The 16,745-nt window shown below is 36.1% G+C and overlaps 1 protein-coding gene across 4 annotated transcripts in view; it reads right to left on the bottom strand.

The window, feature by feature from the left end:
* Positions 1–16,745, bottom strand: part of ece2a (endothelin converting enzyme 2a) — a 71,095-nt gene that overhangs the window by 36,293 nt on the left and 18,057 nt on the right. For all 4 annotated transcript variants that reach the window (XM_016564250.1, XM_016564251.1, XM_016564252.1 and 1 more), the window contains exon 3: positions 7,803–8,086. In XM_016564250.1, coding sequence (XP_016419736.1) covers positions 7,803–8,086 — 284 coding nt within the window. The remainder of the gene's footprint in view (positions 1–7,802; positions 8,087–16,745) is intronic.

Genomic DNA, 16,745 nt, shown 5'->3' with positions numbered 1-16,745 from the left:
TACCTGAGAGGTAAGACTTGACCCGCTGGAGTGCGGTTCCTGAGATGCCCATCTTCAGGAGGGTGGACAGGAGGATCTGGTGGTTAACTGTGTCAAAAGCAGCAGACAGATCCAGCAAGATGAGTACTGAGGATTTGGAAGCTGCTCTTGCCAGTCTCAGGGCTTCAGTAACCGAGAGCAGTGCAATCTCAGTTAAATGGCCTATCCATCTACCTATCCATGCATCCAACCATCCATCTATTCATACATCTACATATCTATTTATCCATCCATCCATCCATCTATTCATAGATCTACATATCTATCCATCTACCTATCCATCTATTCATCCATCCACCTATTCATAAATCTACATATTTATTTATCCATCCATCCATCCATCCATCAGTCAATCCGTAACCTCATGAACTGTCAAACTCTTTTTATACTTTTTTAAAACTTTCAAACAGTGCTTTAAGTCATCATTCAAAATTTGTTACTGCAAATAATGTTATGTGACTTCGAATTTTTATGTATTTTAACAAATCTGCATCCTATTTGCTACCTCGAATCAAATTCAATTCAAAATTCCAGAATCAAATTTGAATTCTCAATTCAATTCTGCGTGGTGCACAACTCTGTTACAATACACGCAGACACTTAGAAGACAACTCTGAAATTACATGCACTGTTTTCCGCACCCTCAAACTTCGCCTTACACTCCACGTGTCTCATACTTCAAACTTCATCCCACACAATGAGACCATCACATCCCAAATTTCATTTCGCAATGTCTGATTGATATGAGCAGAGTTCTGACTGTCTGAGACCAAGGAATTAAGACTGCAGTATTACACAACTCCGGCTCTTGTTAGCACACTGCTGTGCATGTTTGATACTAACAAGGGAGCTATCAGCGCTTTGATGAACTGACAGCTAAACAAGCTCACCCACATGCATAAAAGCAGCATAAAAATCTCATCTCTTTTTTAAAGCATATCGTTAGATACTTTATCTAGAAATATAAAAGAGAGTATTGACTTAAATGATCAAGAAAAAAATAGAAAATAATTATTTAAAGCCATGTTTTGTGATGTCTGTATTTGAAGTGTCTTTGTCAATTCAAATATGTTCTTTCAATCTATTTTGGGATTTTTTTCTGCAAATATTGACATATGCAATTAATCGGCATATCATGTAATTTATGTAATTAACATTTATAAATGACTGTTTTTTCATCCTCAGTAAAAAGCAAAGAAATTTGATAAGATGCTCATTCTCTTGATCCTTGCTCTCTACGCTTTCTCTTGTTTACTTCTCCGAGAGAGTGTAAGAGCCAGAGGGCAAAGAAAGGAGAGGAAAAATGAAGAAAATGAGCAAACAGAAAATGAGAATTGATGTGCAATTTGACCATTCAATCTGCAGCCACCCTCCTCAGCTGCTTCCCTCTCTCTCTGTTGAAATATTATGTAACCGGGCCCTAGGCATGGTAATTAGGAAGCTTTAGGTATTAGCTAAGACCAAAGACAAGAACAAAGGGACGGTAAGAGACTGTGAGTGTGTGTGTGGGCATCCTTCTTCACTTTCATATATAAAGGTTGAGTCATTAGTGAGGTGTTTTTTTGATCAGTCGGATGTCTCAGACTTTCTATAAGATAGCACTGAACTTCAATACTACTCCTGACCTGTGAGTGGGTGTATGCAAATTACAGGTAAAACTAATAGTGTGTGTCTGATACATTAAATTAGACACTGTATCACGTGATAAAACGTTGTGATATCTTTAGTTAATTAGAAGTATTCTATTCTATAGTGCAGAGCCCAGATTAATTTTCTAAAGTGATTAATAGAGAATATCCTGAGGACTGTGTGTGGATACTTAGTCATACCTTGTATAGTATTACAATAAATAAATACATAAATAAAGACACCTGACTAACGTCCATTGACACCCTGAAAGGTAAAAAATTAAAAATACTTATAATGAAAGAAAATAGTACTTAAAATAATAAATATAAATAATAAATAAAGTAAAATTTGATGTACAATATTTACAAATCTATTCTTCTCATTGGGGTAAAGGAAATATTTATGTACCCACCAGAAAAAGTGCAACAAGTGCTGTTTGAAAAATGGCAGCAGAAGAACCAATACAGAAATTAATCAATAACATTTAGTGTTGATAATTATCAAATTATTGGGTTACACTTTATTTTAAAGTGTCCTTGTTGCAGTGTAATTATACATTTAAGTACTGAGTAATATTAATTAAGTACATGTACTATATGGTTAGGATTAGAGTTTGGCATAGGGTTACTTGCATGTAATTAAGCATAATTAATTGTTATTATAACAGTAAGTACATGGACACGGTAAATTAAAGTGTTAACAATTATTAGTACTAATATAAAAATGGCAAACACTAATTATAATATTAAATTAGAAATTTCACTTGGTACTCAATGTTGTACATATGGTGGGAAATGTAAAATTAAAATATTTTGTGTTACATTTCAAACTTAATGCTGTCAGAGCTTCAATATTTTATTTAAGACATAAAAAGGGAAATACAAAACTAGATTCCAGTCACTATAGACAACTTTACACACTTCTTTAATTCACACAAACACACAACAATCATTCATGTTTCCTATAGAGGCTTTTGGTAAAAAGCCTGAAAGTTCTGGGTGTTAATAAAATTGCAGAATATTATGATACGGGTTCGTCTGTAGAAAATATAATTAGTCTTATATAAAAACAAATGTCTATTGTAAATCCTTATTCAGAGACGCATGACAAGGACAGACTGAAGACTTGTTTGTACTCTGTAGGGTCAGCAGAGTGAATCCACACAATATCAGACAAAGCTCTCCCCTTCCTCACAAACAAGTGTGACACTCACTGAAGCAATCTGAGCGTTTGAGGAGGGAGCCCTGTGTGTGCGGACGGCGTTTCTATGGAAACGGATGTGGGTGATTCATGGAGCGTGTCAGGACAAAAAATACATTTCACATCTGCATGTGCGTGTGAGAGAGAGACATAGAGTGGGCATGGTGATGCTTTAATGTTTTTGAGTGTTTAAGAGTGTTTTAATATGCCAGAGTGTATTGAATGTGTGAGTGTTTGTATGTCATGAGGGCAGTACTGACATTGTACCAAATAGAAAATATAATTAGTCTTATATAAAAACAAATGTCTATTGTAAATCCTTATTCAGAGACGCATGACAAGGACAGACTGAAGACTTGTTTGTACTCTGTAGGGTCAGCAGAGTGAATCCACACAATATCAGACAAAGCTCTCCCCTTCCTCACAAACAAGTGTGACACTCACTGAAGCAATCTGAGCGTTTGAGGAGGGAGCCCTGTGTGTGCAGACGGCGTTTCTATGGAAACGGATGTGGGTGATTCATGGAGCGTGTCAGGCCAAAAAATACATTTCACATCTGCATGTGTGTGTGAGAGAGAGAGACAGAGAGTGTGCATGGTGATGCTTTAATGTTTTTGAGTGTTTAAGAGTGTTTTAATATGCCAGAGTGTATTGAATGTGTGAGTGTTTGTATGTCATGAGGGCAGTACTGACATTGTACCAAATATTCATTAAATGCTCTTCAAATACATCAACTTCAAATTATTATTGTATATATATATATACACAAAACCTCAACACTGCAATACTGCAAATTACTATTGTATATATGTAAAGAAGTTTTGTTTTCTGTGAAACTGATCGGAAATGAAGTGAGTTTATGATTAAAACAAGAACAAATATCTGCCAATGGGCTCTAAAAAATGAAATTAACTCAAAGGGCAAACTATAGCTTTCATTCCCACTGACAGATTTTTCTTTTTGTTATCAGCATTAGCTCACTGAATTTTGTTCAGCTTTCCAATACTTAATTTTAAATTTGCATCTCAAGTAAATGCATCTTTATTTATGAATATTTAGACATTTGAATTTTAAAACAAAAATACTGACATAGACATTCATTCATTCATTCTTTTCAATGCATGCCACATATAATGCCATGAATTTATGAATTTAAGACTTTCTGCTCTAATTGAAGCTCTTTTTAAGCCCTTAAATTGTGAAAGCACAAATTAAGACTTTTTAAGATCAGCAGAAACTCTGATATATATATATATAATTCATTTAATATTTGTGATCATCTTAAAGAAAACAAATGTCATTGAGTTTAAAAACATATGAAAACGTATGCAAAAAAAATCCTAGCCACAAACAAAAACTGAAAATCATGTTCTACTCACAGTCTCACAGGAATAACTAAAGGCTCAGTGTCGCGCTCAAGGGCACAGTGCTGATGGAAGACCTCCAGTTTACAGATCTTCCTGCTGCTAGACTCAAACTACTTCCTTTTACAATCTCATTTTATCTTTTAAAAACTTTTATTATGAGCAAAAATAGTGGTGATATCAAACTTGATATTCTTCACCTGCCAGTAGATTTAATACACTTTGATCAATGACTAATAGTTGCCAGACAATAACACAACTGCAAGACTTGGCTCAGAGTTTAATTTAGTTTTACTCTTGTGCATCAACCTGAAGTGGAGTTATCAGTGCCTTAATAAAAGTCCATATTATATATATATATATTTTTTTTTTTTATCAGAATTTTGCAGAAATTTGTTGCAGTGATAGTTCACCCAAAAATAAAAATTGTTATTATATACCCACCCCCCCTTAAATTCTTCCAAACCTGAGTTTGCACGAGTTTCCTCCTTCTGTGGAAAACAAAAGGAGATTCTGATGAATGTTGGTAACCAAACAATTGACGGTAGCCACTGACTTCCATAGTATGGAAAAAATACAATGGAAGTCAATGGCTACCATCAAGTGTTTGGTTACCAACATTCTTCATAATATCTTCTTTTGTGTCTTCTTTTGAGTAAATTATGACAATTTTCATTTATTGGTGAAGTATCCCTTTAATAATGACATTGTTAAAGAGAAAGTGCGTATTTTATATATTTTTTTGCTTGCTCCTTTCCCAGCTTAATGTGCAGAAGCATACCTAAAAAAAAACACACACATTAATGGTCGGAGAGTGTTTAAAAAACAGATTAACAAGATGTTTGAAAACATGACAGAATCTGTAACTTATTCACCTTCCGACATCTGGACTCCTCGATCCTCTCAGTATTGAGTTAATACCTAAAGCTGCAAATTACCACAAACACCAGAACAGAGGGAGAGATGACCTTGTTTCTCCATAACCGAAAGCATAAAACAGCTTTACAGGCTTTGCTAAGGAGAAACTGGTGCTCAGTATGATTGTTTTCTCTAGCTCATAACCTCCATCTTTCCTTCTTGAGGCTAAAACAACACAAGATGTGTGTATTTTTGGGTGTGTATTTTTAAATGTTGTGGTCATCATGTAAATCATGCCTCTGGAAGGTGAATGACATTAATGTGATACTGAAAATGTTGAGAACACACACACACACACACACACACACAGCAGACCTAATCTGTGCTGCTCTGACATACTGATGAATAAACTATGAAGGAAGGAAACTGAACTGAATGTTACACTATTAACATGAGAGAAAGAGATTAAATATAAATGGCTCTGTGATTTCTGCTGTGATGAAAGATTAGATTGTACGGAAATATTTCCTAGGAGTTTTAAGAGTCAAAACATCTATTAGCAGGCCTTTTAACATGCAAAAAAACACACGGTTGTTTCTGTGCTGTGGCCCTCACTGTGACATCTGATGAATAATTCTGGCAGTAGTGCACTGTGAGAGCTGCTCAGCCTCTATGATTTTAAGAACACAAGGTTTGAAATGCTCATTTAAGGATAAAAGGAAAAACACTTTTGTGGCCCCTTATGTGACTAAGCATGAGTCAGATGCTCTTCTGTACTGTGATTTTCTTCCAGTCTTCATTAAGAGATGTGACAGATGTGGAAGTTCTTCAAATTTAGAATTAATCTCCACCCAAGAGGTAAAAACTGACTCGTACGGCATTCATGAAAAGCTTCTCCTGACTCCTGATGAGCTGCCAAACAAATACTGCTTAGAATCATCAACGTCCTGCTCAAAGTCAGTCCACTTTGTGGCCATCTTGTTAATATTCCTGGGTGGCTATTTGCAAAGCTCTACTTAAATGAGACTCTATTTAAATATAGAAATCTATTAAAAATACAGAAATCTCTAAAACTGTTTGGCAAGATTATGTTTCTATAAAACGCCAAAGCACGCAAAACACTAAATATTTTTCTTAAATTAGGCTTTTTAAAAAATGTGTCGATTGCAAGTGACGTCGCAGGTATCGGAGAGTGCAAGTGGCGATTGCAAGTGACATTGTAATTTAGTTTCTTTTTTCTTGTCTTCACCACCTGGCTACTGTTGTAAAATGTTGAGAGATTCAAACAAAAAGTAATCAAAAATAGAACAAAATAAAAAATAAAGCCTGCAAGTGATGTCGCTAGCGGAAGCGCAAGTGTCTGAGAATGCAAGTCTGAGAGTGCAAGTGCGAGGCTGCAGCCAGACCCTTCTCACGGTTTGACTTAACAATCTAGGTCGTAGTCTTACAGATGAAACAAACTGGCTACTGTTGTAAAATGTTGAGAGATTCAAACAAAAAGTAATCAAAAATAGAACAAAATAAAAAATAAAGCCTGCAAGTGATGTCGCTTGCGGAAGCGCAAGTGTCTGAGAATGCAAGTCTGAGAGTGCAAGTGCGAGGCTGCAGCCAGACCCTTCTCACGGTTTGACTTAAAAATCTTCGTTTGAGTTCTACTGAAGAAACAAAGTCACCTACATCTTGGATGCCTTGGGGGTAAGCAGATAAACATCAAATTTTCATTTTTGGGTGAACTATCCCTTTAAATGTGTAATTACACCGTAACAAGGACACCTTAAAATAAAGTGTAACCAAATTATTTTGCAATTAAATGCTTTTCTTTTGAACTTTATATTTGTCAAATGTTATATTCTTTATATTATGAACTTCATATTAGGGCTGTGCAATTAATCGCATGCGATTGTCATGCGCATCTCGTCAGTAAAGCCGGTCCCGTGATTAGTAGTAAATCTCCATCACCTGTTTCAGATGGAGCGGCATTCACTACACAGAGCCGTAGTTCACTGACAAGCTAGGCGATATCGCGTTCATAATTGAATGCGATTCATCTGCGATTATGAACGCGAAATTGCCTAATTGTCAGTGAACTACGGCTCTGTGTAGTGCATGCCGCTCCATCTGAAAGCAGGTGATGGCGATTTACTACTAATCACGGGACCGGCTTTACTGACGAGATGCGCATGACAATCACATGCGATTAATTGCACAGCCCTACTTCATATTATATTATAAAGTAAAGCATGTAACTCAAAATGATCTAAAATTATGCTTGCTCTTTTTTGTTTGACTGCCACAGGAACTCTGGCTCAACCAATGGTGTACTCAAACCTGTTTGGCTGAACAATTCTGTTTTTAAGTAATTAACCTCTTCCACTTTAACTCTCTAGAACCCTCCAGAATTCAGGCAGCTAAAAGTCGACCCTTAAAGGGATAGTTCACCCAAAAATGAAAATTCTGTCATTAATTACTCACCCTCCTGTCGTTCCAAACCCATAAGATCTTCATTCATCTTCGGAACACAAATTATGATATTTTTGATGAAATCCGAGAGCTTTCTGACCCTCCATAGACAGCAATGTAACTGAAATGTTCCCACTGAACAAAGGTCTTACGGATTAACAACATGAGGGTGAATACTTAATGACAGAAATTTCATTTTTGGGTGAACTATCCATTTAAAGTCAAAATATTACACTCAGTGTTGTTCCTCACCTCCAAGAGAACCTGGTGCAGCAGTTGGGCTGCGTTCTCCGAGACCTTCCACGGGTCGCTCTCCTCCACCAGCATAGCATCCAGAGTTCCCTTCTCCAAAACCACATCAAACACACCATCGGGGAAGGCTAGTCGCCGGGCGTCCATGCACAGCCAGCTGAGCTGAGCGCAGTCCTTGTGTCTCTCCGCCATGCTCTCCACACAAACACTGGAGTAATCCACATTAGTGATGGTGGTGTAGCCGGCCTGGTACATATCATAGCTCAGAGCACTGTTGCCACAACCTGAGAGAGACAAACAGAGAGTCTGGCAAGTGAAAAAAAGTTTGAGAGTTCTATTACTGATAATTTAGGAGTCACTCTCGCAAATAAATGTGGTTGTCACTTTCAACTTAGACCTACTGCATTCAAAAACTGTTAGGCCAAGCACAACAGAATAGAACAGAAAGACTTGTTCAAAAGTGAGACATTGAAAAACAGCAAATGACAGAGCATAGAACAACAAACAAACAGAGAAAAAAAAACAGCCTGGACTGAAAGCAAGAACACATCCTCTGTGTGAATGACGATGCTAAGTTAGCTTAGCACAAGGCCAAAAAAATCATGGAGCAGCATGAAAGTCTTGAACTTTCTCATAATCAAAACATTCTAATATTAAAATGTGCCACCCGTGTGACTTTTTGGATAAAAAGTCGTCAGATGATTCAAAATCACCAATCTAACCAGAGGTGTGAGTGACAGGAAGTCACATGTTGTGACTTCCTGTTGTGGCACGGGGGTTGGGCATCTCAGCTCCTGAGGCAAGAGCAACTTTAATTATCGCCTCCTTCGTTAGTCTAATTAAAGAGTGCTTAACGAGCAGTCTTACAGAGGGTGTTTAATCAAAGGCATTTTCTTTCAGGCCTTTTTTTTTTTTTTTTTTACAGTTCTTCACCTCAGTCTGTACACTGCATGTAAAGATAAAGTCATGAAGTCATTTTTCACAGGAACGTTGCTGCTCTCAGTGTTATCTGGAAGCTTGCATGCCGTAGTCTCAGCAGGACGACAGGCGTTTCCCTAGAGGCACCTAACAGTACGTTTAAACCAGAGCGTCTCAAACTCTTTAGTACTATAACATACAGGGTCCTGCAAGAAAAAGACAAGACTCTTAAACTCTTTACAGAGCATTTATCTCGATCATGCTGCCACTCTTCTCCGAGATCTCATTACAAAACCGATCTGTGCAAGTGTGCCAGTTTGTGCCAACAAAATTTTTTTTTTTAAATACTATTGTTACTATAGTTACTGTCACTACAATAAAACTGTGGTGACTTGCCATCCAAAAATAAATTACACAATCCAACTTAGATACTAAAAGACAATACAGTATTACTTATATTATCGATTCAATTTAATTAGCTTTAAATGTTTTAATTTTCAGTTTTCATATTAAAGAGGTCATATGTTGCTGCTAAAAAGAACATTATTTTGTGTATTTGGTGTAACGAGGTGTGCTGTGATTGGCCAGCTATCCAGTGCGTTATGATTGGCCGAATACCTCAACCGTGTGACGGATATGTTACGCCCCTACCATACTGTGATGCCGTCCAAAGAGAAAGGAAAACTTGAAATCGCATCATATGACCCCTTTAAAGTAATTTGTTATTTGGTTTTGTCTCTCTTTTTAATTCATATTTTTATTTAACTTTAATTTTATTTCAGTTTTAGTATTTTTATTTATTTAAAGTAAACATTTCATTAGCCAAGGCAGAATTTCTAATTCATCAAACTAATTATATCTAATATTTTACCAATAATATTTATCCAAATGATTTTCAATAGTTTTAGTTAACAATAACAATGCTAAATACTAATTATTAACTTATTTTGGTTTTATAGTAGAAACAATTATGGCCTAAATATGGTATTTTGGTAAAAACTACAGTTAAAATAATTAAAATAATTTCTCAAATTTTTTACATTTGTAATTGCTGCACCAGTACTGGTATCAGATGGAATTGCAATGTGTATGTTGGACATAATAATATTAACTTTTGGACTGTTTTTGGAGGTTTTCCATTTAGGAAACCTGTTTGAAAACAGCCATTATTTCTCCAATTTTGTTTGGTGCCACTAAAAATACATAGCCAAATACCTCTGTAAATGGTGTGCAAACGTTTGAATATGAGACACAGACGTTTTTGTGCTGTTTATTAATACAGTTTATTCACTGCCTCATGGGTGTTAATGGTTTATAAGGTCAAAGGTCATTGCAAGTGTAGAAGGAAAGAAAAATTGAAGAAAGAGAAACACAGAGACAGAGGGAGTGTGTGTTCCTGATCTGTCAACCGCTGCCCTATCTCCACTCATAAACACTCTTGAATTGAATTGTTTCCACTCTCTCCATGACATCACCAGCTACACATGGCCTCTGACCTTTACTACCGCTGCCTCGGCCTGGATCCCCCTCTTCAGAGCTTTCGTTGTGGCAACGAAGACCTGGGAATTTCCAGAGCGGAGACACTAACTAACAGGACAGAATGCTAAAATTAGTCTAGCATATCACACATAGCATTCCTTCATTCCCTGCTCTCTCACTCTCTCCTTCTCCACATAGGGAGACAGAAAAAATTATTCCAGCGTCTCAGACAGTCACGAGACACGTCGGACAAACATCACAAGACCCAGAGACTCGAGCAGAACGTGCCATTCGCAGATGTCTCTGGAACAGAAAGCAATCTCTTGGATTCATGAAGTCTTTCACCAGTCAGGGTCCAATTTCATAAAACCATCTCTCTCTTTAAATTTTTCTGTAAATGGTAAAATTGGAACGTTGCACATCTCAGGCAAATAAACAGTGATCCTCACACCCGTACTATGAGTGAGGATCAGTGGACGTTTTTAATCTTTGAGGAGATGAAAGTGGCTCATCTATGTTTCCTATAATGCCCCGGTGCTGCAGAGATAGTGTAAATGATTTAGCACAATGATGTCATACCAAGCGGAGCATGAAACTTCAAAGTATTACGCAACACCAGCAGAATTAAGACATGACTACAAGCCACTCAAAATTAACTTGTCACACAAAGATATGTTGGACAGAATATTTTTTGGCCATTATTTTGAGATTACTTGACAATAACAGTGTCTAATTGGCTGATTATCAAAGTGGAATCTACTTGCAACCTTATCAATGGATAGGCAAGGCCCCTTTACATCAAGAACAATAATTATGACCATTAAGTTTTGAAACATACATAAACATATACATATGTATATACACACACACACACACACATATACACACACACATACATATATATATATATATATATATATATATATATATAGCTTACCTGTAAAAAAAAAAAAACACCACAGTATTTGATACTTAGCTATAAAAATTTTAGATTTGTTTTCTTTCGTATGATAAACAATAATAGTACCATTATGGATTACCACTGGATGTCCCTTGTAAAATATGGATCATGAAGCAAAACCAGCTGAGAACCATAAATACAAGTGCCATCACTGGCCAGTGGCCACTGAAAAACCTTTAGCGATTGTTCACAACAGACACAACAAAGCAGTTCCTCTGCAGGTCTGTAATGAAAGTACAAGACAGAAACACAAGAAGCGATATAGATTAGCATCTGAAAGATAGGAAAAACATTGTGTACCAGAAATGATCATCACTTTCCTCTGAATTTGTAACTGCTTCGGACATTGGTGTTCTGAACATGCATGTTTTGTCTTGGAAAACCTCCACGCATTTTTCTCTCTATAGTATTAACATTCGCCTTGATGTTACATCCATAAAGACACACACACTCTCGTATAGTTCCTGGAAATGTCAGCTTCACGGAGGGAGCGGCTCTGTTGCCTTGGTGATACGAGATAGAGCGCAGCAGACTGTCTCCCACAGGGCTTTGTTTACCAGCCTCCCAAAGCATACTGGGAATAGCAGATACACAAGAACATATGAACACACAAGAACTGAGAGAGAGAAAAAATAACCATCATCAGCAGGGCTGTAATAATTAGGTCACGAGAGTGCAAACATGTAGGATGAGAGAAGCGGCGAGTACATGTGCGTACGGCTCTAAACATGTTCTTTCCACTATGATAAGTCTGTTTATCTCGGTCACACATACAGAGACTCTGACATCATCTGTCACACACTATCAGGAATATTCTCCAATGAACCATTCAACCAAACTAAACTCATCACTAATGAACTCAGACGTAACTTATTGTTACATGGACACCAATGCATGACTGATATTTTTCGACAACAAGACATAATCGATGGAACTGTGTGTGTGAAATTGACTGTCAGGATATTAGTCTCAGTGTGAAATGTTTCAAATCGTTGAGACAGAGGTCAGAGGTCAAAGCCAAAGTTCACAGACTAAGTACAAATTCAGTCTCTCTGTATTTATAAATAAAAACAGGTATGAATACGAAAACCCTTCCACCTTTGTTCTATATACAATGTATGTAAAAGTATATAGACCTATATAACAAAAGCTGTCTTTATACATAAAGTAACAAACAAATAAATAAATAAATAAATGGGATCAGTCAGTAAAAGGAAATTTTAACTTTTATACAGAAAAGTTGCATTAAATTGATCCGAAGTTACAATAAAAGGCATTAATAAAAGATAAAAAATAAGATTCTATTTGAAATATTCATGAAAACAAATGTCACAGGAATAAAATTACATTTTAAACCATATTAAAATAGAAAGCAGTTTATTTAAATTGTAATAATATGTCACAATATTGCAGATTTTACTGTATTTCTGATCAAATAAATGCAGCCTTGGTGAATATGAGACCTCTTTCAAAAATATTAAAATCTTACCAACCTCACGAGATGTACAGTATATGTCAAGATATATATGGCAAAAAATATAAAGAAATAATTAAAGAAACAAAGAAGCTATTTGAAAGTTCAACACCAACCTTATTAACTATACACATTCATTTCAGTGCCATATTATTAAGGTAACCCAAAAATAAAGTGAGTAGAGCATAGCGATGCTCGAACTCACCCAAAGAAAAAGGGAACAAAGAAGTGTAGCAGCCAAGGCAACATTTCCAATCACCCTCCTGCCAGGCTGCAGTCTGTGCTCACACACACTCATCACAACTTCTCACATACTAGTTTTCACAAGAACACAAGGGAGCCTTTACGTGTATTCTCAAGTGCGTGTTAATATCGCTTTCACTTGAGTGGGGATCGCCGCTTAGTATGTGTGTGTGTGAGCGTGTGTAAGAGAGAGGATGTCCCCTGTTGTGTAAAATGATAGGAATCATTTTTGTGAGTGTTGAGAGAAAGTGTATGTGTGTGTGTGTTTGGTGCAGAGATAACTCTAGGTGAATTCCTGATGAGACTCAAGGAGCTTTTCCGAACACACACACACACACACACGGTTTAGCTGGAGGGGATGTTAGCAGTCGACTCACGGCAGGAGAGAATGAGAGCAGGACGGAGAGATTAAAGAGCTTACTCACCACAATCTGTACACAGAGAGAGAAAGAAAGATGGATGGAAGGATGAAAAGGAGGTGTGGAGGACACTTCAGACCTCTTTAACTTCATTGTGTAACTTCAACTACATATGAAGTTTGCATGAATATTTATGCCATCTTTGTCATTTCACAAATATGTTATGATAAAGTTACACATTTCCCATCTACTTGTGTACTCTAGTCGATATGTCTGTATTTCCCACAAGCCCTTGCTCATAGTAAGTGCTTTGTTGTTAGTGAGAGACTGTGTCCTGCCGGAGGGGCTCTCCCAGAATCCTCTCTGCTCTGACAACGGCTCCGCTGCTGTTTATGTAACAGAATGTACCCTCTTTGGTGGCCAAACTACTATTCCAGTTGATTGGTTGAGTCAGGTTGGTCCCAGGTTGGCAGCTAAAAGAGGCTTATTTTACCTGAAGCGTTCACAGGTAGATGACAAATAACATTTTTTTTCAAAATTATGACTCAGATAATATATAAAAATAAACAATAATATAAATATAAAAAATATATACATAAAGGATAACATTATACAAATATAATGCAATTACACAGATTAAAATACATTATAATTTTATTCCTAAAATCTAAATAATAGCATTGTAAATGAAACTATTTGTATAGATGTATACAATTCATCTATACAATTAACGTGTGTATGTGTGACAGACAGATAAAAACATAGAAAAATATACAATAAAAATAAACCACATTTCTGCATTTTTTGCAGTTCACTTAAATAGCAATAATATGTTAAAATAATCTTTAAAAGTATAAATATTTCATTTAGCTTCTCAATTAATATAAGCTTAAAAACCTCCTTGTATGGCTCAAGTTAATCTTTCAATATAAACCTATAGGATTTTATAGGATTATAGGAACCCAACACTATAACAACTTAAAATTTGTTGAAATAACTTAAATAGTTAACTAAACTTTATGTCAAGCAAACACTTAAGTTGAAGCAATGCATTGTTACTTATTCTAATGCTGAATTTTAAGTTGTGCTAACTAACCGCAGCAATAATTGTTTTTTACAGTTAAATCTTTTAAGTCTGATTGTTTAGAAAGGCTACACCCTTACCTCCTTTTCCTCAAGCTGAAAGATTTAAAGTATCATTCACATCTGCAACAAATGGTATGTTACCAAGTGTTATGGTTATTTTTGAAAATGACATATCATGTCAACTACCAAGAACTGTAACAGGAGACATTTGCTATAAAATATAAGCAGACAAATACTATTTCAAGTACAGACTGAAAGATTTGCTCTGATATTTGAACATAACAGATTCCTCTTGCAGTGAGAGAAAGAGAGAGCAGCTGGTCTGTCACTCAGTACAGCATCTCTCTTGACCAGATATGATGTAATGCTTCACACACACACACACACACACACGAGATCCGTAATGAACAACTTAATCTTATCCTTAATGCTTTCTCCTGGCTCAGAATTCATAAACCACACGCACAAAGCCTATTCTCATTCTTTCTTTTAGTGTGTCTGCCACAAATAAGACAAATAATAAATAAATGACAAATGACAAATAAATGAAGATAGTGAAATAATAAGAGACAGAAAGAAAGAGAAAAAACAATGAGATACCGAGGGCTATTTCTGCAGTTTCAGCTGACCTTGAAGAGTTTTGAATCAATCCATCGGAGTATGAATCTAGTGCACACGGAGCGATAACGCTGAGCCTAACATTCAGTCTTTGACTTTTACACATGGGATCATGATTCTGCCTTGACCTTGTAACCTTACAACAAAAGATAAGTGATCCCTCCACACAGCCAACAGGCCACCAGCCTATATTAGTGTTTGTGCCAAATTGTAAAGATTTATTTTTAAGAGAAGATACATATTTACTGTTTTAAGGTTTTAACTTCAAATTTTTCCACAATCAACTTTTTTTCCATCGTAAAGTTTACAGTTCAAAATGTTAAAGCCTCCAATTTCTCACCTTGTTGTCAAATAAAATGTTCGGCTTTAATGTTCAAACATTTACCCTTTTGCCTATTTTAGCGCTAAAACCTAAAACTTTGCTGGCTTGTTTACCGTTTTAATGCTCTTTGTCACTACAAAATTTCATATTTTATTTTAAAATAGACATCGATGCTTGTTTACAGTACTAAATTACATTTCAAGCTTTCAATACCATTACAATTTTTGCTGTAAAATTTCAGTTTTCAGTTTTAAAACAAATATTTAAGCTTATTTACAGTACAGTTTTAAGTTTGTAAGAAGCGTATATAGTTTACAATAAATTTCACAATTTTATTGCAAAAAAACTCTTATGCTCCTTCAATAGTTTATTGTACATTTTGTATGTTTCCATTGTCAAATTTAAACATTAATGTTCAAATACAAACAATTTGCTGGTTTCAAGTTTACGATTTTAGAGCTAAAACTTCAACACTGCTGTCCTATTCACAGTTTTAGTGTACTTTCTATTTAATTTACTGCAAAGTTTACAGCTGAGGGGCTACAGATGGAAGGACAGGACAACATTTTCCATGATATCTTTAATCTTGATCTTAAGTCAGTTTTAGTTATTTAACTTTAGTTATTTAAGATTTAGTTAATCTTTTTCCAAGTTATCTCTATGGATGAATCTGTGAGAGAGAGATAGAGACTTTATTTGCTCATATTGCTATTTTACATAATTTTGGCAACACGCATGTACAGTTATTGTTATGCAAATAAATCCCACTAAACTGAAATAGAGAGAGATCAGTCGATGGACACAGATTATAGCTTATAGATAACAATAGCTTTTCATTTGTGTTCATTAAAGTGATTCCTCTGGTAATTCCCTAATTAGTGGGTGTGTTTGCACCCTACCGCAGAGCCAGTGTGGGGTCAGAGCTGCCAAACGCCTTCCTGCTCCACAAATATCAGAAGAACAAAACAAACCTGAGCTAAAGGTGAGCAGGGGACGACGTGATAGAGCAACAGAACTTACTCTGACATGCGCTGAGAGCGAGAGAAGCTTAGAGTTGATTATCCTGTTGCATGTATGCAGAAGAATTGCGGAGGATTTGGAAATGAATAGCACATCTCTGTCCATCTGTTCGATTTCAAAGCATACAATGTCAAAGGAGACGGGGTATAAGACAAGATACCTCCGTGTGGGTGAGAGGGGGAAGGAGGGTGGGTTTTTTCCTGTGCCTCTGCTTGTCTTTTTGAAAAGGGCAGAGGACTCTGGCAGCCTCTGAACTCCCACAGGAAAGCAACTCTACAGAGCTACTTTTATTCTGAACTCAATAGACATCAAATCTAGCACAAGAACACTGTCGAACACCCCACACACTTCAACACTGCCACTGTAAAAATAATGACCGTGAATTTAACGGTAAAAAACTACAGTCTTAAAAATGCTACAGTAAAAACCTGTTAAATGGTTAACGGTAAATTCCCCTACTATA

This window comes from Sinocyclocheilus rhinocerous, unplaced genomic scaffold (assembly GCF_001515625.1).
Source record: "Sinocyclocheilus rhinocerous isolate Xijiao unplaced genomic scaffold, SAMN03320098_v1.1 scaffold919, whole genome shotgun sequence".
Lineage (NCBI taxonomy): Eukaryota > Metazoa > Chordata > Actinopteri > Cypriniformes > Cyprinidae > Sinocyclocheilus > Sinocyclocheilus rhinocerous.
This window is presented reverse-complemented; position numbering and strand designations above follow the sequence as displayed.